The 20113-nt window shown below is 54.7% G+C and overlaps 1 protein-coding gene across 1 annotated transcript in view; it reads left to right on the forward strand.

Moving 5' to 3' along the window:
• The window catches only part of Shisal1 (shisa like 1), a 65945-nt gene that overhangs the window by 17691 nt on the left and 28141 nt on the right, over positions 1 to 20113 (forward strand). Inside the window, exons 2-3 of the mRNA XM_028878113.2 lie at positions 7788 to 7883; positions 10992 to 11205. Coding sequence (XP_028733946.1) covers positions 7817 to 7883; positions 10992 to 11205 — 281 coding nt within the window. The 5' untranslated portion in view covers positions 7788 to 7816. The remainder of the gene's footprint in view (positions 1 to 7787; positions 7884 to 10991; positions 11206 to 20113) is intronic.

Here is a 20113-nt window from a genome sequence, read left to right on the forward strand (position 1 = left end):
CCCAGAGCACTCACCAGGCCCTGCTGGCGGGCTATCCCAGCCTCCCCTCTCTCTTTCTACCCTACTCCCACAGTTTTAAATCCACCTCCTGCCTCAGGGCCTTTGCACGATGGGCTCACTGCTGGCAATGTGCCCTCTCATACGGACTCAGTCCACTGTGGTCTGATTTGGGTCTGCTTATCTACCAGACCTCAACTTTTTGGGCTTTTGACCTAGACCAGTCTAGTCCCTCTCTCTGCCCTCGGGATTCCTATCTGTTTAGCTCCTGCAGGTCTGGGGTTCCCAGGCTAGTCTCACATGCAGTATGAGGGAGTGAGTGTTTGGGTAGATGAATGAAGAAGTGAATGAATGAATGAATGAATGAATCAATCAATCAATCAATCAACCAATCAATGCCTCATCTCCTCCTTAGCCCTTCCTATGTCCCTTAGGATGTGTGGGCTGCCCCCATTACAGATAGGAAACAAGCTCAGGGCCTTGCTTTTCTCCCTGGTGAAGGCCCCTGGCACCAAGGGAGGTCTTGGGAGAGATGCCAGATCACACTCTGATAGGCAGCGGATGTGCCTGTCTTGCCTCCTACTTGTCACTGTAAGGAACATCCCTCAACTCACATCTCTTTCCACGCCTAGGGTTCCTGAGGCTGGTTCCCCTCCTCTGAACAGCTGTCTGCTGGGAAGCCTGAGGCAGAGGCTGGCCATCCCAAAAAGGGAGAGGATCATGTCAGCCAGACCCTCCATTTACCTGGGACAGAGGGAGGCCGAGGCCCAGTGGAGAGCTGGTTGTGGCCCCCAAAGAGCAGGGCCCCATGCTCCTTCAGCAGGCCTGGAAAGCCACAGTTAGCCATCTGCACACAGCCTCCCTTCTTCAGGCCTTAGTTTCCTCCCCTATGACGCAGGGTGGCGATGGGGGCCTGGGCTTCAAACATTTAGCAAGCGTCACACACGGAACCGCTGATGGGTACAGCGGGGGCGGGGGTGGGGGGAGGCTTTGGAAGGGGGCGGGTGGAGCAGCCCTGGTTGGGCTCAGAACTTGGACCCTCTGGAGCCTGGTGGGCTGTGAGGTGGGGAGCAGACGCTGAGGGAAGGGAGCCTTCAGTGGGGATAAACTCTTCTCTGGAAGCGGGGGTGGGGCGGGGGAGGCTTAGGGAAGCGGGGGAACTGCATTCTTCCCCAGTTAGACACAAGTGTACGAGCCTTCTCCCCTCCCTCACCTGACAAGAAGATGACATGGTGCATGTTGGGGCTCTAAGCCTGGTGCCTGTCCCACCAGCCCTGGAGCTGGGTGGGACCCCTTGATTGGATGAGGCTGCAGTTTCAGCTGGATCCCAACTGAAAGGCACAGCAGAAGGAGCTAAATTTCTCACCACGCCTGTCTGCCTCTGGGTTGTTTGTTTGTTTGTTGTTTGTTTGCTTTTTATCTAGAAGTTTCTAAAGCTTTGCCAATGTCCAGGGTGTCCTCAGAGTTCCTACTGTGAGGGAAAATGGGTACTTATTTAGTGCCTGCTGTGTGCAAAATACAGAGGTGGAGTTAAAAGTCTGGGAGACTGCCAGGCTGGGAAGCCTGTCCCCAGCAAGCATAGTAAAGGCGATGGGGGCTGAGGAAGAGCCTAGCAGAGCCAGGGAGAGCCGGGGTGGCATCCGCACAGCCCTACCGCGTGTTTGTTAAGGGGCAATAGAGCCTCTCGGGACTTAATCATTGCCTTTGGGAGCTGCATGTGAACAGTTCCACCTATGAGCTCAGAGCCGTTGCCAGATGTGTCCACCACCCCGCCGGCTTCGGCCCTCTGTCTAGCTTCACTACCCTCTGCAAGGTGGGTGGCAGGAGTACCTTGTCACACACCAGGAAGCAGACCAGTAAAGCAGCTTGCCCTTGCTCAGGGCGCAATGCTAAGGCTCCCGTTCAAAGCCATCTGTACTGATGCAGAGCGGAGTCCGCACATCGAATCCAACGTGAGGCCCTCTGTCCCTGGAGCTGAGCAGCCGCAATTCAGCTTGCAGGGTACCACCCTCCGGCTCCGGCGGCGGCGGCGGCGCATCTCCTGGCCTCCCTGAGCTCTGGATTGTGGATCTCATAAAAGGAGACTTGGCTCCACTCAGGCAGCTCAGCACGGGTTTCTGAGACGCCTTCCGGGAGCCACACCTACTGCCCCCCCCCCCAAGACAAAGCAAAGTGGTCTCAACAGGGGGACACAGGGCTGGCACCAGCAGGGATAGACTCACAGTAGCTGTCCTAGGGTAGGAGGGGCTAGCCTACCCCTCCCACTGCTGACCGTGCATCCTGGCTGCAGCTGGTCACCTCCTCTCCTGCCTCTTCCCCGACCTGAACTGCAGCCACCCCACTCTGGCTAGCACAGTGAGTGAACTCACGCTTGTTCCTCCTACTGCCTCAGACAGATCAGAGGCACACGCTTTGATCTGCCTTCAAACTCACAGTGACGTGTCCTAAGTTCCAGGTACATATTGTCCTCAAAACCCAAACTCAGGAAACTGACGTCAGGCTGACTGCTGGGAACAGCACTGGGAACTTGAGTGACATTTGTCACTCACGATGTGTACTCACAAGTCTGTGATGGCGGGGGGGGGGGCACGGGGGGGCTGCGGGGGGGGCACTCTTGGGCCTTGGGTGTACATATCCACGCCTCTGGGTTGTGGGATGTGCGTGCATGCATGAGTGCGTGTTTCTTGGCGTGTATATTTGCTGAGCAGACATGTGGGCACGTGTGTTGTCCTGATGCGTGTGTCTGAGTGTACACGGGCCCGTGTCCCCATAGCCTCACATCCTGGTTTCCGATGTACGGACCCAGGTTTGACACTTCGTCCCTGGCCCTCTGTTCCCTCCACCCACACGCACAGTCTCTGGCGCAGACTGGCATGGTGAACCAAGGAGAGTGGGGAAGATGATGATCTCTGTCCCGACCCAGGTGGGTCCTGCTAGCTGCCACCTGTGTTTCCTGTCTATGGCTCCCATCTGCCCACAGCGCTGCTCCCCACAGGGCCATGCATGGGACCCTGGAGGGCCTAGGCCTGGTGGAATTATTCATGCTAACTAACTAACGTCACTACCACTAGCTGTGGGGCCCAGGTTTAAGCACTAGCTCATCACGTGACTGGTTGAATGCCAGTTCCTCCCAGGCCCTTCATCCATGGCCATAGGACTTTGTCTATCAGTTTTGTGTGGCTCTCTGTGGCAGCTCATCTGGTGCTCATGGGGTACCATGGCTACTTCAGAGGCAAGATGACATTGACCTGTGCCACATAGGCAGTCCTGATATGGACATCCCAGACGATTCACCAGGGCGTGGGTGGCTACAGCACAGGCATGACTCTGGGCCTCCACCTCAGGCCACTTGGAACCCAGAAAGCATAGGAGAACTCCCTCTCCACAGCTTTTGGCTTCTTCATGTGCTTCAGGGGCTGGGGCTGACCAATGGCTTATCCTTGTGGCTCCTGTCTGCCGAGCAGCAGACCTCTGCCCCTCACTTCACTATCAAGACAGGACACTAACCACATGAGCACCACAATCCCTGCCCAGGCATCTGGACGTTCAGGGTGGGACACCATTTGGAGGGGTCTCTCGAGGGGCGAGAATCTGGAAGGAAAGTTGCAAGTGGACTCTACCCATTGAGCCTCTGGCCCAGGCTGCAGGGTGGGGAGGGTGGCCCTGGGGTTGAGAGGTAGCCCCTGCAAAGGTTCAGGGGAGCCACAGGCCCTGGAGGCAGAAATCTACGCAACAGGTGGTATGGGGTGGTGAGGCAGAGCCACGGCCCCAGTGGGGAGCAAGGTCTTGATGTCTAGGGTGGGGGAGTGGTCTGATGTGCACTGTGGAATGTGGACCGTGGCTGCCTGGGAGCTGGATGGGCGGGTGATGCTGATGCAGAGAGTTAAAGGCAAGGATACTGGCCACACGCAGCCTTGTGCAAGGGCTTCATGCTAAAGGAAGAGTCTTGGGGCACTACAGGAACCATGTGACTTGAGTCAGTTTCTACCCTTGTTCTAGGACCCAGAAGACCGAAGGTGGGCTCTCCCAATCACTGGAGGTGTGGTTGGTTACAAAAGGTGTCAAAGCCAGAAAGTAGACGCAGGCAGAGTGGCTGGCCTTGAGGTCCACCCACAAGCCTGGCTGACCCTGACTCTAGGCCATCGGGACACCCTGCTCACACCCAGCAGGCTGACATCAGGACTGAAGACAGGCAGCAGGAAGCACCAGAAGTGGCTGAGTGTCCAGGCCATGGGGCATTGATGAGGCCCTCCAGTATCTTCCCGCCAATTCCCGCCGTCCCTTTCTTACCATGCCCTTGCCCCGAAGGGCCCCGCTGACGAGAAAACAGATCCGTTCTTGGCGGTGGGGGTCTCATCCATCTCACCAAGGTCTGTTTCTCTTCACATGCCCTTCTTCCTCCCCTCCCAGCCTCGCCAAATTCGGTGTTTAAAAATAACCCAGAAATCTTAGAGCAGCAGTCCCCGACTGACCCGTGGAGAGGGTGGGCCGAGGTGGTGCGTGCCGACCATGATCCTGGACCCTGTCAAACCTCAGCCGGGGAAGCTCCACATCACTCAGGGGTTTTATTGTTGGCGGGAGAGCTACCATCTTAGGCAGTCTGACTGGCTTTCAAAGTGCTGGAACACACAAGGATAAATCTCGGAGGAGCTGGCGCCATGCGCTCCCTGGGAGGCCGCACAGGCCTCCACGCTGTCTTGGCACTTAGAGGTAGAATGCTCTTTGCCTCCCGTCTTGGGCTGTGTGAGATGGGGCAGGTCACTCCACCTCTCTGAGCTTTCATTTCCTCTTGGCTGAACTGGTCTGCATGTATTAGGTTAGTATGAACGTTAGCTGAGATGATACTGTGATGTGCAGAGCGGAGCATGCTCAGTGAAGACCCAGCCAGCATCAGGCAGCGACCTCTTGTGAGGGGTATCACAGCCCTCAGAGGCAGGACAGAGGGGAGATAAGCCTCTCTCAGTCCCTGCCCTTCTCCAGTGGAGTGAAATCCAGCCGGTGTCACTTTCTGCATGTCCCAGGTAGGAGTAGCTGACGGCGTGATGCTCCCTCCCTGGCAGGGCGTTCAGTCCTGGTTTACTACTCTGAGGCCAGACCCAGGTGGCGGCTGACGGCTAGGTTGGACCACGGAGCTGAAACTATTGAGACTTCAGGCTGGCTCACAGTCAGACTCAGCCACATGGTCACTTACCGTGGGCAGGACCTGCTGGGACCACAGGCTGAAGTGTACACAGTTGGCCCTGAGGACAGCAGCATGCCGCCATCCCTGTGAGACCTGAGGATCTGAGGCTGGGATCCTGTAGGGCCAGGATTCCCACAGGGCCTGGGAACCCTAAGCTAAACCCCTGCTTAGGCCCTGCAGTCAGGCCCTAGCCCAGGACCCTTCTGGCCTGACAGAGGAACCCAGGGATGAGCCCTCAAAAGTCCAACTGTGGGCACCAGGAACAGCCCACCTTGTGGACTTCCTCCTCCATGTGCTCAGAGCCAAGCCCAGGGCCTGGTCAGTCCTCCAAGTGCTGGGATACAGGAGCCCACATCTCAGAGGAGGCCAATGGCATGCATTTCCCAGAAGGCCTCACAGGCCCTGGGTGCTATGGGAGGGAGAGTGAACTCAGTCCATTTCGGTGGAGGAGAACCTACCCAGGGAGTAAGGGAATTAATGCATTGGTTTCAGGAGAGCTTGAGATTCCACAGGTCTGGGTGGAAGGGTATGTTGAATAAGGGCAGACATCCTAGAGGGGGCAGTAGGTCTGTGACTCCAAGATGGCAGCAGGGCTTGGACTCACCCCAGCGTGAATGACAGCCTCGGCCCCAGCCAATATACTGGGCCTTTGAGAGGAGTGGAAGCTGAGAGGCGGGTTGAGGTGGATGCCTAACAGTTCTTAGATTCAGCTTCTCCCCCAGCCCCTCCCTGATACAGAGAGAGAAGTGGGGCAGCCCCGCCCCCACAGGCCTGAAAGTGGGGGGGTGGGGGTGGGATGGGCACCTGAATGCCCAGCCAGCCTCTCCAGGCCGCTCCTTCTCTGAGTCTGCCCCCTGGGTGGCGTGGGTATCTCAGAGATGCTTTCCCCTCACAGTGCGTTTTTCTCGGAGCTGACCCTGTGGGTTTCCATACAGAAATCTTTCCTAAGTGCTCTCAAAGGCCTTAATCTCTGCTCTTCCTCCCAGGAGGGCCGGGGCAGGAGGCCAAGCTCAGAGCAATTAAGCAGCTTACAGCTTTAAGAGGGAATAGAAGGGGGTACACAGCTTCCCCCCCCCCCAAGACTCATAGGAACTATGCCAATGCCACCACCAGGACTCACGGTGCTGGGCTTTGGTGACATTTGTCTGTCCGTCAAGCTTGTCCCCTCTGCCCAGGGTCAGCCCCTGTCCCTAGAGGTACATGTATGTACTGCAAGACCCAGGCTACCGGGAGAATGGCTCTTCACTTAGATGCCTGACCTAGAGCCAGATGCCAACCTCTGGATCGCCCCGGGGGCCTTCAGCCAACCCTGGCTGATCCCTACGGAGGCAGAGTACAGTGTTCCCTGGGTCCCGTCTGAGTTGGGGTCCCTCTGCCCTCTGTGGCCAGGTGGAGAGTGCCTGAGGGCGGGGGTGGTACCAAGTTGACTGCAGAAAGTTGAGTAAGGGTTGGGGACTGTATGGGTTAGAGAGGGGGGCCCGCTGGGCGTGGCCCTTCCCGTGCTGAACTGTGTTTTTGACAGTGCACTTGGGCGTTGTCCCTGACTGTCCTTGGGATGCTGATCCTTGCTGTGGAGACACTAGAACCACATGAAGGGGGCAGGAGTCTGCCCTGATGATGGCAGGGATGGGGGTGTACAGCCAAGGTCTGCTACCTAGGCACCATGTCGACCGGTGGTCGCCAAGGTCTAGGTGCCTGTTTCTGCATTTGCCCTGAGTGAGAGTGAGCTGGATCACTCTCCGTTGTATTTATGGGTCTGTCTTACTTCACCAGGCACAACGGCCAGCAAATTCTTCCATATTGTGGAGTGTTTCAGAGGCTTCTTCCTTCCATTTTTTTTTCAATAGTGGAACTTGAACCCAGGGCCTTGCACATACTAGGCAAGCACCACTGAGCTGTATTCCCCCAGCTCATTGCCTTCCTTTTTTAAGGCTGAGTAGTATTCTACCATGTACATATATGTGTGTTGTTAATTCCCTCGTTATCTGTGGAGACTTAGGTTATTTGGACTGCTGTAAATAAAGGCTGTGGGTATGGGGGGGGGCGCTGTGAGTACACAGTGGAGCCTGTGCTGTGTTCCAAGTCTCCCGGCATCGTCTCTTGCTTGCCTGTGAGTGCTGTGGCTTCCACAGTGGGACACATACCATCAGAGAAGACTTCCTCCTCCACGTGTTGCTTTCTCTTTAAGCGGCTGCTGTGTCCCTGGTGCCTAGAAGGGTGGCCCGGTCCGTGTCTACTTGCAGAAAGGTTAATGGAAGTCATCCTCAGAGAGCCAGCCGGGAGGCAGGGTCTCAAGCCCCGAGGTGGCAGAAGTAGTAGACTTGTCACCCCCCTCCGCCTGGACGCTTTGGTTGGTGATTTCACCACCTGAGCCATCGGCATCCTTTGATTAAGTCTCATTTTGCCGTGAAAAGCAAAGGAGGTGACGGGGCTGCTGGGGGAAGGTCATTCATTCCAGAGAGGAAATTGGATGGAGGTGTTTCCATCCTCCATCCGCCCGCCCGCCCCGGCTCCCCCGAAAGCCGCTGCCTGTCTGCTGTCCCTCCTCTGCGGGTAACAAAAGCAAGTGTGGGGAGACAGTTGCCGCGACTCTCTGTGTCTCCCACAGGCAGCGCCGGACGGGTCAATGCCAGCCGGATGATGACCAGTTGTGGCCAGCGGTCCCGGAACGCGCTCGCAGTATTCTCCCTGCTGTTTCCTGCAGGTAAAACCTCCGTGGGGCTCCGCGGCTAGCGGGAAGTGGGGGGGGGGTCCCCTTCCAGAGCGGGGCTGCATCTGGGGTTCTGCATGCCGACAGGGCAAGGGTACCTTAGTCTCCTGATGCTGTTCTCCATCAGGGGATGAGCTGTTGGATGCTGGGGGCAAAGGGGCTGCCCAGGAGCCTGTGCTCACATTTGTTCCCCTAGTTCTGCAAGACAGAAAGTAGGCAATGCCAGTCTACCACTTTGATAGGTGAGAAACTGAGGCTGGAGACCATAGCTAGTAGAGAGGCCAGGATTCAGACCCCGGGCACTGGAGCCACACCCTCCTGATCCTAGTCAGTCCCTGGACAGAAGCTGCAGGCAAACTTGACCTCGGTGACCAGACCCTCCGTGCCTCCAAACTAGACCCGAGCCAAGAACAGAGGCAGCCCAGCTGGCCAGCCAGGACCTAGTCGGAGTCTGGCCCTGCACAAAGGCTCTCGTGGCCCCTCTGTGTGTCTGTCTGTGCCTCACCCTCTCTCCTCCTCTGTCTCTGTGCCATTCTGTCTCTTTGTATATTTTCCACCTCTCCATGTGTCTCTCGGTTTCCTTCCTATGTCTCTCATATCTCTTTCTCAGTTGTGTGTCTCTGTGTCTTTCTGTCTGTTGTGTGTGTCTCTCTCTCCTCTCTGATACTCCCCCACACGGTGGCCAAGCCGTTGATCAGGACTGGTGGCTTCCTTCCCTCGCCCTTTGCTTGGGGTGTAGCTCAGAGGGAGATTGTGAAGGGGTGGGGTGGGGACAGGACTCCCAGGAGAGAAGAGTAGAGGCTAAGCTGAGGCCAGAATCTGGGGCCACCCCCACTCCAAGCTCCTCCCCATGTGATGGGGGGCCCTGGTCTTCACCTCCCCAGCTCTTCCCCATGTGATGGGGGGAAGGCTGGTCCTCACCTCCCCAGCTCTTCCCCATGTGATGGGGGGAAGGCTGGTCCTCACCTCCCCAGCTTTCCCCATGTGATGGGTGTGTGTGTGTGTGTGTGGCTGGTCCTCATCACCCTGGTTGTGAAGAACCAGTCCCTTCTTGTCACTACTGAGGTGGGGTGGGGGTCACACAATTGGAGACGGTCTGACTCCAGAGTTGGGGTTCCCCATGCTTCACACAATTGCTAGGATGCTGGAACCCACGAGAGCTGGAGGCAGTGAGTCTGCACCTCAGGGTGCGCAAGGAGCTCCTTGTGGCCCCCACCACAGGGGTGCTGATCTTTCTCTAAGAGCTTGGGGTACCACCCTCTACCTGGGCATCCACCCAGCCATCCTGGCCCCAGCCCAGGGCTCCTCTGTCCCTGGGGGAAGCCGCAGGGTCTTCTGATCCCCGGCAAATGACTAAGGCCGGTGGCCATAGCATCCAGGGATGGCTATGGGACTGTAACATGGGCCCTGGGCAGGACCTGCCCCTCTCACCTCCACGTCCACCATTGCCTCTGCAGAGGCCTGACAGCCTTCTGCTGTGTCTCATGGCCGAGAGGCCAGTCCCGGAGCCAGGCTTGTTCTTTCAGGTGGCACTCTAGGTGTGTCCAGCATCCCCAGGTGCCCACACTGAGCACACAGAGCCACAACAGGGCTTCAAGTCATGCAGGAGTCACGGGACTGGACCGCGCTCCTCTGTCCTCTAACCGTTAATGCCACTGTGTGCAGTTGCTCAGGGGCAGTGGTTCCCAGCCCAAGCACACGGACATCCCCATGTCAGGGGCTTGTCAGAATAGTTTAGTTTGACCCCCCCCCCCGCCCGCCCCAACCCAGAGCTCTGTGCTGTGAAAGGGCCAAAGAGCCTCCATATTCTGATTAATATGCTTGGTGAGCCAAGGCTCTGAGCCTCACTTTTCTCTTCTGTATGGTGGGAGTAGATGAGATGTCTCCTTGGGGCATCACACCAAGTGGCCTCTGTGTCCCTGGGCAGGCTCTTCTCAAGAACAAGAGCGGGCTGGAGCCTGGAGAGCCACAACCCCTCACACACACCGCCCACCCACCCAGCTTGTGTACACAAGGAGGAACTATCCTTCAGGGAAGGGCCTTTGGAGCCAGCCTAGGCGCCAGCTCTCAGGGTGCCCGCCCCCCTGCCAGCTGGTCCGCTGGGGTCCCCTGTGGTGGCGCTGTGTGGGCTGCAATCTAATAACCTCTCAGCCGACAACGCTTCTTGTGGGAGCTCTAAGAAGCCAGGGCCTTTGTGCCTGGGAGATGCCTGCGCCAAGAAGCCCCTTTTTAGCGATACAAATTAGATACAGTGAGCCCTTTATGAAGATACTAATTAAGCCAGAGGCAGCCGCTCCAGCTTTTCCATTGTTGTTTCGTTCATATTCAGTCCTGTGGATTACCATCAGTTAGTTCATCCTGGTTTGCAGCAGCAGGGGCTGAACAGGGGCCTCTTTCTGTGGGCCAGGAGTGGGGAGGATCTGGGGCCAGCGCAGCCCTGTATGTGTGGGACCCAGATAGGTCCTAGCTTGGGTCTGGAGCAACAGCTTCTAGAATGTGAGGTACATAGGAGCTGGCACTTTCAATGCAGGTGGGCGCTAGGTCCTACACCCCTATGCAGCCTGACACCCAGGAAAGCCTGGCACACACACACACACACACACACACAGAGAGAGAGAGAGAGAGAGAGAGAGAGAGAGAGAGAGAGAGAGAGAGAGAGAGAGAGAGAGATATTGCAGGAGCAGGAGCTGGGTTTGAATCCTGTTGCCATCACCACTGACCAGCTCCACCAAGTCCTTTAGGCCTCTGAGGCTCAGTTTCTCCATCTGCAAAGTGACATCACGAGCCTGCCTGCTGCTAAGGTGGCTATGTGGATTAAGTAGAGCAGGTGCCTAGTCACGACGGGCTGAGGTGCAGGAGGGGACCCACCTAGGCGTGAGCTTCAAGGAGCCCTAAGGAACATTCAGCCTGGGATAGCAGAGCTGTTGTGACAGAGCTGGGGACCAGGGGTCCAGGAGTAGAGGTGAGGCTCTTTCTGGACCCTGAAGACTTCCCAGGGACGGGAGGAGCCAGCAGGACCCTGGAACCGGCTGCCGTCCCTTCTGCTCGGCACCCGTGAGCTGCCAAGGGGACCCCGGTGAACCTGGTGTCTCTGTATTCCAGTCCTGTCCGCACATTTCCGGGTCTGCGAGCCTTACACCGACCACAAAGGCCGCTACCACTTCGGCTTCCACTGCCCCCGGCTCTCCGACAACAAAACCTTCGTCCTCTGCTGTCACCATAACAACACCGTCTTCAAATACTGCTGCAACGAGACAGAGTTCCAGGCGGTCATGCAGGCAAACCTCACAGCCGGCCCCGAGGGCTACATGCACAAGTGAGTACCCCCACCTCCCACCCCACTCAACTGCTCTGGCCACTGCCCACCCCTACCCTGGGAATGCTCAAGACCACATGTACAAAGGAGGCAGGCCCAGAAGAAGGTTGCCTGCAAGGACTTTGGGCCACCTAGGTTCCTGACTTGACTCTGAGCTTTATTGTTCCCACCTGAGAAATGGGTATAGATAGGATGTCCACCTGGCAGTCCTGCTGCAGAAGTTGAGTCGGGTCAAGCCTGTGAAGCTTGGAATTTACTGGAACTGTTTGTTGGCTTTGCTTACCCAGTTTTCATCCAATAATATTGGTGATAGCATTGATGTAGCGATTGATGCTTTGGAGGCAACCCATTGAGATCAGTTCTCCAAGAGGAATTTACTGGCAGACCATCAGGGGGCTATACTGAGAGGAGCATGGTGGGTCATAGTGGCACACACTTCTTTTTGCACACTGGTGGCTGTCCTTCACTGTGTTCGGGGTCATTGAGTTTATTGTGTACTGGCTGTTGATGTAGTTTTGGCATTTTCTTTTTCTGTTATATTCTTGGTGTTTTTCTTATTTTTTTTTTAACCAGGAACTCTTTATATATGAAGGAAATGTGATACAAATATTTTCCAGCATGCCTTTCACTTTGAGATTTTTTTTTGCACATGCTCAACAGTCTTACAATCACAGGACACACAGGACACTCATTTATTTGTTTTTGTTTTTTTTTTTTTTTGTTTTTTTTTTTTTTTTTTTTTTTTAAATGGTGACTAATGTTTTGCCCTTATTGAGAAAGGCCTTTCTTTCTAAGATCATTGAAAATTTTTTTGTTTTTTATTCTATTTTCCTATGTTTCTTCAATATTGTTTGTCTTCTATTTTGTCAAGTCTCTGGTCTGTTGTTTAGGTCACATTTATTTTGGTGTAAGTTTTTCAACAAGAACTGGTTTTATTATGTCTTACATATAGAAAGTGTCTTACTTTCTTTTCACATCGCTATGATAAAATACCCTGACTAAAGCCACCTAAGGGAGAAAGGGCTTATTTTGGCCCACGGTGTCTGGGGATACAGTCCATCATGGCAGGGAAGACATGGCAGCCAGCAGGGAAAGTGTGGCAGGAAAAAGCAAGCTGGCTGGTCACACTGTACCTGAGAAGCAGGGGCTGAAGAGGAAGTGGATCCAGGTTATAAAGACTCAAGGCTGGATCCTGGTGACTCACTTCCTTTAGCAAGGCTCCCCGTCCTGAAGATTCCAAAGACTTGCCCAACAGCGCCACCAGCCCTGGCGCCTGTGAGGGACATCACACTTCCAAAGACCAACAAAGTCCCTTCTGAACTGTTTCTGGTATGACATTCAGATTCACCCTCTGCTGTGATGTGCCACACATAAGCCCCAGGGCAGAGTGTCATAGCTCCGTGGCCTTCACTGGTCCATGTCATATGCTAGCGTTATGCTGGTGAGTGCTGACTTCTAGTCTGTCTTCTGTGTTTCTGTGGATTAATCAACCCTGGGTGCACATCCCGGGCACTTTAGCACCTGAGTTTTAGAACCTGTTTATGTGAGTCTCCTGCTCTCCCTTCCCCATCAAAACAAACCCAAAAATCCTGTTAGTATCCTCTACTGCAGTTACTGAGTTACAGCTTCATATAAGAAACAACATTTGTAATATTGTTTCCTTTTTTTTTTTTTTTTTTTTTTTTTTTTTTTTTTTTTTTTGGTGTTTACTGTTTCTACTCAAGAACACAGCTTGCAGTGGTAGTGTCACACGCCTTGAGAGGCAGAGACAGCGAGGATCTTTGAATTCGAGGCCAGCCTGGCCTGCAGAGTGAGTGTCAGGACAACCAGGGTTACACAGAGAAACTTGGTCTTGAAGGAAGAAAAAAAAAAAAAAAAAGGACACACAGCAGCCTCCTTGCCCACTGATTCAAATTTTCTAGGCAACTGTTCCCCACCGCTGAGCTAAGCCCAGCCTTCAAATTTTCTTTTGTAATGCTTTCGATTTTCCTCCGTAGGGAAGTCGTGCATGTCATCTGCATTTGTTTCTAGCTTGTTCTTTTCGTGTTGCTGTCAGAAATAGCCTCTCTCCTTGTCCTCTTCTGACTATAGATGATAAAAATTAGGGATCTTTATTTATGAATAGCCTCCTCAGTTTTTGTAACACTTCCTCCATCGATTCTCTCCTGGATCCAATTATGCCACTTGGAAGCAATAACTTTGTATCCCTTCTTCCTTGCTTTTGAGGCAGGAGCTCACAGGAAGGCCCTGGAACTTGGCAGTAGCCTCCTAGTCCTGGGATCACAGAATGGGCCTTCATGCCAGGCTTATTTCCAAATTTTCTGGCCCCAGCTCTTCCTTCCTTCCTTCCTTCCTTCCTTCCTTCCTTCCTTCCTTCCTTCCTTCCTTCCCTTCTTCCCTTTTTTCTTCCTTCCTTCTTCCTCCCTCCCTCCTTCCCTTCCTTCCCTCCTTCTCTCTCTCTCTCTCTGTTTTCCAGCTGCATCGACTAGTATCTCTAAAATGGGTCAATGGTCAGGCATTCTTATCTTCCTTGTCATTATGTGAAGTTTCAAATCATTTCCCAGTACACACAAGGCTTACTCCTGGTGTCCAAGCATTTTTTCCCCCCTGGTAGGAATGAGGGACTGGATAGGGGTATAATGGAGTGACTGTAGATAAGATCCAGGGTAGGGCTGGGGGCAGCGGGGCTGCGGAACGAAGCCTCCACCTCTTTCTGACGTGGGAGCTTGAGGTTTCGCTACCAGAGTCTGCTCATGCTGGGGAAGGTGCCTCTTTCCTTTGGGTGGGCAGGAGATGCAGACTCTCTGACTACCATCCAAACCCCTCCCCCTCCCACCGCAGCCGGCTCCTGAGAGCTCCTTTCTCAGATGCGCGGTGCTTCCCCCTGAATATCCTGCCATCTGCTTGGGCCTCGGAATAATCCTGTGTGTGAAGTAGCTCGGCAAGCCCCCGTCCGTCACAGCCAGGCTGGAACCGAGCCTGGAATTTGGCCTAAGCCTTCTGTGAGACCACGGGCCAACTCCATGAGGAAGAAGTATGGGACCAGGACTGAGGTTGGGAGGTCAGGGTGCTACAGGAGCCCGTGAAAGCCCCATAACCAGACTTCCTCGAGGTCTGGCACCTGGGGTCTGGGAGACTCCCTTAGGAGCCCACAGGTTTCTATAATCTGCTCACACAGGGTTTCCCACAAAGCAGGCACAGGGGCCTGGCTGTAGCTGCTGGCTGCCAGTACAAGGGCCTTCCCCCAGAGGGAGTGGGAACAGTGACGCTCCAGGGCTTAGCTTGAGTTTTTATTCCTCGGCCTTCAGAAGCACAGCTGGGGTACAGCATCCGTGAGTCTCTGTGCTGTCCATCCTGAGGTGCAGGCCACAGGGACTCCCAACCACAGCTAGTTTGACACACGAGGAGAGTGGTGACCACCGTGATCCTAGGACTCTGGAAGGCCCCTTAGAGGCAGACCTTTGGGGAGAGGCCCAGGCAGGGATTACCCATAAGACACCCTGATGCTGGGCTCTGGTCATTCTTTGGTGTGAGATCACCTAGGCCTTGTAGGACTATCCCCAGCCTCTACCTGTCAGATGTCAGGAGCATCCCCCACACACCTTGCAGACAGATGTGGAGGGTGCTGCCCTAGGACATCCTCCTTTGTAAGTAGCCATCTTTTTGATACCCGCCATTACCACAGATGAGAGCATGGCCCTCTGAGGCTGTGAAGTGAGCCCATACAGGCAGCTTGGGCCCTGCTCCTTACCATCAAGTCAGCACCTCTTCTAAGGGAGATGAGGCAGCCAGACCTAGAAGCAAAGTGAGGTCAATACAGCGGAGGAGGGAAGGGTAACTCTGGGCAGACTCCTTGCAGAGGAGGAGGGGATGGGATGAGACCTTATTAGGCCTGGCTTCCCAGATGGGACAGGGCTTGTCAGCCAAGGTCAGAGCCTCCCAGCCAGGAATGGGGTTTTCCAGGCAGGGGCAGGGCCTCCCAATTGGTTGGGACCGGAATCTGTTCCTGAGGGCTCTAAGCCCAGGGCCTGTTCTTGGGATGAGGCCCCGGGGAACCTAATCAGTCCACAAAAGCCAGAATGTGGTCCTCGAGGGAAGCAAACCCCACCGAGGGGCCATGGGAGCCTTCTGTCCTGCTCAGGGACTTGGTGGGGAGGACCCAGGTCCAAGGAGCTGCCACAGGACTTGGCTTGTAGGTAGAGTCAGTAGCAGAGGGAGTGACAGGAGCAGATGTCAGGATGACAGCCTGAGAGAGAGCCAGAGAAGGTCACTGTAGGGTGGTCACTGTGGGAAGCCACCTGTTGGCTGTACTACCATTTAGGGTCTTTGCCACACCAGGGTCACAGCCACCCTGGGCCTGGAGTCTCCCCGGGAGTCAACCTCATAGGCCCTTGGGTAGAAGAAGGGAGGGACCAGAAACATACTGAGGAGGTCTCTTGTCCTAGGCCCCACCTGGTGATGACAAGAGTTGAGGCTGGGGACAGGGGAGCCCTTATTCTGTCACTCCATATGCAGGTCCAGGAAGCCAGGCCTTGTCTGATGTCAGGGAAGTTGTCACATCTTAACTGAGGCCGGAGACCCAGAATCTCAGGCAGACCCAAACCTGCGGGGGGCGGGGCGGGGGGATGCAGCCTGATGGTTCAAGCCAGCTGTGGTGACCCCAGAGGGCCCTGTTCAGAGTGCAGGCTCCACCTTCTCTACCGTGAGTCAGCAGGGGGTGGGCTGGCGACCTAGACGAAGGAAGCTACGTCTCTCTGCTGCCTTATTTATTTGTGTTTCTTGGATGAACGGAGGAGCGGTGTGTGGCGGTTCCGGCTGCCTGGCAGAAAGGCAAGCCATGGAATGAAAGGACACTGCTTTGCCAATTCCACCACCGCAGCAAGATGCCTGCTTCCAGCCATGCAGGCAGCCAAGGGCCAAATGAGGGCCAGCCAGGCACCCCTGCACCCCTCCCTGGCAGGCCTTGCCCCTGACGGGTCAGGGAAGGCCTTTGTTAGAGCCTCAGGAGAGAGCAGACAGCTCTCTCTCTCTCTCTCTCTCTCTCTCTCTCTCTCTCTCTCTCTCTCTCTCTCCCTCCCTCCCTCCCCCTTTTCTGTCTCTGTTTCTCTCTTCTTTCTATTTCTCTATCTCTCTGTCTCTGTCTTTCTCTCCAGGGACAGGACACCAGGAGGTGGCTTTGGAAGAGGGGCCTGCAGGAAGAGGGGATGGGATCTCCAGGGAGACAGAGCAGCAGGCACTCCTGGGCCTCACAGGCTCATCAAGGCCTCTCCTTCATGGGCTCTGCCAAAGCCCTCCTTTCTTAGTGGTCACAGTGACATCCGCAGTGTGGAGTTATCGGTCCTGAGTCCCAGCACCCTGCTTTGCCCATGTGGCTCCTCCCTTGGCCTCCCGGCATCTTGAAGCATGCTTTGAACTCTGAGCCTGGCTGGCCAGCGTAGGGTGGGAATCACTGAGTCATTTTATGTACCCCACGGTCTCACCAAGCTCCTTACACATCATCATGCTTGAGAAGATCTGGAACTACCATGGTTCCTTGCCTGAACACCCCTCCCTCCAACTCCAAACAGACACCCCCAGGGCTTCCCTACTGTCCACACAGGGCGATTACATGTGAACAAGCTCCGTTGCCAGGGCTGAGGCCCAGAGAGGGTGGAAGTTTGGCTGAAACCACACAGCACACAAGGCCACAGCAACACCTGTCCAGCTATGGTCTGGATCCAGCTGCACCGAGGTGAAGTCCTCCTGGAACACAGTGGCTCTGCACATGGAGTGTCATGGTCCATGCTGGTGTAGAGGTCCCCATCTAGAGCAGGATGATCTGTGGGAAAGGGGCAATGATGTCATGTGCCACTCACTTCGTGTCTCTCACTAGGGATGGCCATGGCACCTCTGCTCACATGGCTCTGACCAGTGCCAACCCATTTCTGCCCCAGCCCTGGAGAGAGGCTGGGTGTGCCACTAGGTCCAGGGGGCTCTTGCGTGCAGCATGCTGCTTCCTGACCTGGTGGCCCAGCCCTTTGGTGATGCCTCTGAGCAGCAGGGCCAGGAGAGACAACAGCTAACTCCACTGGGGCATCTGCCTAGCAAGGAAGAGGGCATTTCTGACAGATGTGAACTCTGCTTTCCACGTTACTAAACCCAAGACTCAGGCTTGTGCCACTCACGACCTGCACCGACTGACCTCCTTCTTGTTGTGTGGCCTTAGGCAAGGTACTATGCCTATCTGAGCCCGTGGAGTACTTCCCCTGTGGTTTTTATTTGTGATTGTTTAGAGACAGGGTCTCATTCTGTAGCCCAGGCTAGCCATGAACTGGAGATCCTTGTGTGTCAGCATCCCAAGTACTGGGATCACAGGTGTGTGCTACCACAGCCTGGCTTCCTCTGTGCGTCACATGAGCCTGCCCTCATCGGTCTCTTCTCTATCTCTTTTTGTTTTGTTTGAGACAGTGTCTTATGTCACCCAGGCTAGTTACCAACTCTCTATGTAGACAAGGATGGCCTTGAAGGCCTAATCTTCCCGTCTCCACCTTCCAAGTGCTGAGATTACGGGCATCTGCCAACATGAACCTTTTATGTAGTCCTGGGGCTAAAACCCACAGCTTCATGCACTCCAAGGGAAAAAAAATTCTACCGGCTGAGCTGAGCCCCAGCCTCCAAGGTCCCTTCTTTTTCCTGGACCTCATGTCAGTTTGCGAGACCTCACAGTTACACCCCCAAAGCAGGACATGTAGTCACTCCTACTTCAAAGCAGAACCGAGGTTCATCTCCCTAAGGCTGCGGAAAGTGAATTTTGAAGAGCTGAATTTGGGTCCCAGGGTCTCCCACCTGCAGAGCCCATGTCTGATCAGGCCACTTTCATGGTGTATCTGCGTTCCTGCTTTATGAATGAACTCTGCAGAGTACTGTCCCCATTCCTACCCAGCCAACCCAACCAGCAGGCTAGGGATGCTACAGCCAGGGTCTTCCTGCTCTAATTGATAGATGGGGCCATTATTCCCTTGACTTCCTGGTGGGGACGGGGATTTCCATCCCAGGCCAGGCCAGGCCAGGCTGTCTACTGATGGCTGCTGACGTAACCGCTCTGCTTCCACAGACACACTGTGATTCCTCCAGCGGTAAGGTTCTATTATCGCTTGGGAAACCCCAAGGAAGCTGAGTCACACGGACCCGCACACGGCGCCTGCCACTGTCTGAGGCCGGGCAGTCACAGATGCCCCACCACAGCCTCAGTCTTTTGCCTTCTCCCTCCACGAAGGAGGGGGCCAAGCCCTGGCATCTGGATGCAGTTAATTTCCAGATTGCATATTTTAAATTACATTTTAAAAATTAAAGACTCAAATCCTTGCAGCTGGCAGGCCACGGAGGGCAGAGCCTGGGGGCTGCAAGCTGTGGCAGAGAGGTCTGTGGTCCTGGCACTCCACCTACCACACACAGGGCATGTTTTCTGTAAGCAGCACTTTCCGTAGAAGAGGGAATAAACAGGTAGGTGGGGACACTGTCCTGCTGCAGAGGCCTCTGGCCAAGCCACACATACAGGTGGAACAATCAACCTTTCATTAGGCAGAATACTCAAGGGAGAGGGTACAGGACTTGTTCTTAATTCCTGGTACAGGTGGAGTCCGGATGAGAGCACAGAAGCCAGAGACTCCCTCGGTGGTGTCTGCCTTAGATTGACCTTGGGATTGCCCAGGATTCAGCATACTCTGGGGTTGTAGAGACCTGGCTCTACACTTCTGGCCTGGGATGGAAATCCCCGTCCCCACCAGGAGGTCATGGGAACAACAGTCCAGTCTGTCAATCAGAGCAGGAAGACCCTGGCTGCAGCATCCCTGGCCAACTGGTTGGGCTGGCTGGGTGGAATGGGAACAGCCCTCTGCAGAGCTCAACTATAAAGCAGGAATGTAGACTACATCATGGAAGTGGCCCGGTTAGCCTTACAATGGAGACATGGGCTCTGCAGGTGGGAGCCCCTGGGACCCAAAATCAGCTCTTCAAAGTTCACTTTCCATAGTCTTAGGGAGATGAACCTCAGTTTCCACTTCTATAAAATGGGAGTGAAGCCGGGCGGTGGTGGCGCACGCCTTTAATCACAGCACTTGGGAGGCAGAGGCAGGCGGATCTCTGTGAGTTCGAGGCCAGCCTGGGCTACCAAGTGAGTTCCAGGAAAGGCGCAAAAGCTACGCAGAGAAACCCTGTCTCGAAAAACAAAACAAAACAACCCCCCCCAAAAAAAAAAAATGGAGTGAATTAGTCACTGTGAGTGGTGGCACTACTCACCTGCAGGGTTCATCTGTAAAATGGAGTCGTCACTCTGAGACCAGGGCACGTGGCACAGGCTCAGAACTGAAAGTGTCCCTGTTTACCATTGGTATGCTATGCACACAGCTATTAACACCCGGCCAGTGCTGGTCAGTGTCACATCCACCCATGACCTGCCCATCCTCAGTTCTTACTGTGTCTGTGTCTGCACTACAACAAGGTGTTGGGCATGCAAGGACACGTTTGATCCCTACCCTCGGGGAGTCCCCAGTCTCACGGGACAACAGCCTTTTTTTTTTTTTTTTTTAATAGACTTAACTGCTTTTTGGCATTTTTACTTTAAAAAAATTTTTTTTATTTAACTTTATTTTATGTGCATTGGTGTGAAGATGTCAGATCCCAGGGAACTGAAGTTACAAACAGTTGTGGGTGCTGCCATGTGGTGCTGGGAATTGAACCCGGGTCCTCTGGAAGAGCACCCAGTGATCTTAACCGCTGAGCCATCTCTACAACAGTCGTACAGATGAAAACAGGCCACGGGGGTGACCTCAGAAGCCCGGTGATGTTGGGACCCACATGAAGCTCCAGGAGGCTCTTGCTATTGGCCAAGCTGTGAGCTAGCACCAGGGTCAGTTGGGTGTGCATGAGA

The sequence above is a fragment of the Peromyscus leucopus genome, chromosome 20 (genome assembly GCF_004664715.2).
Source record: "Peromyscus leucopus breed LL Stock chromosome 20, UCI_PerLeu_2.1, whole genome shotgun sequence".
NCBI lineage: Eukaryota > Metazoa > Chordata > Mammalia > Rodentia > Cricetidae > Peromyscus > Peromyscus leucopus.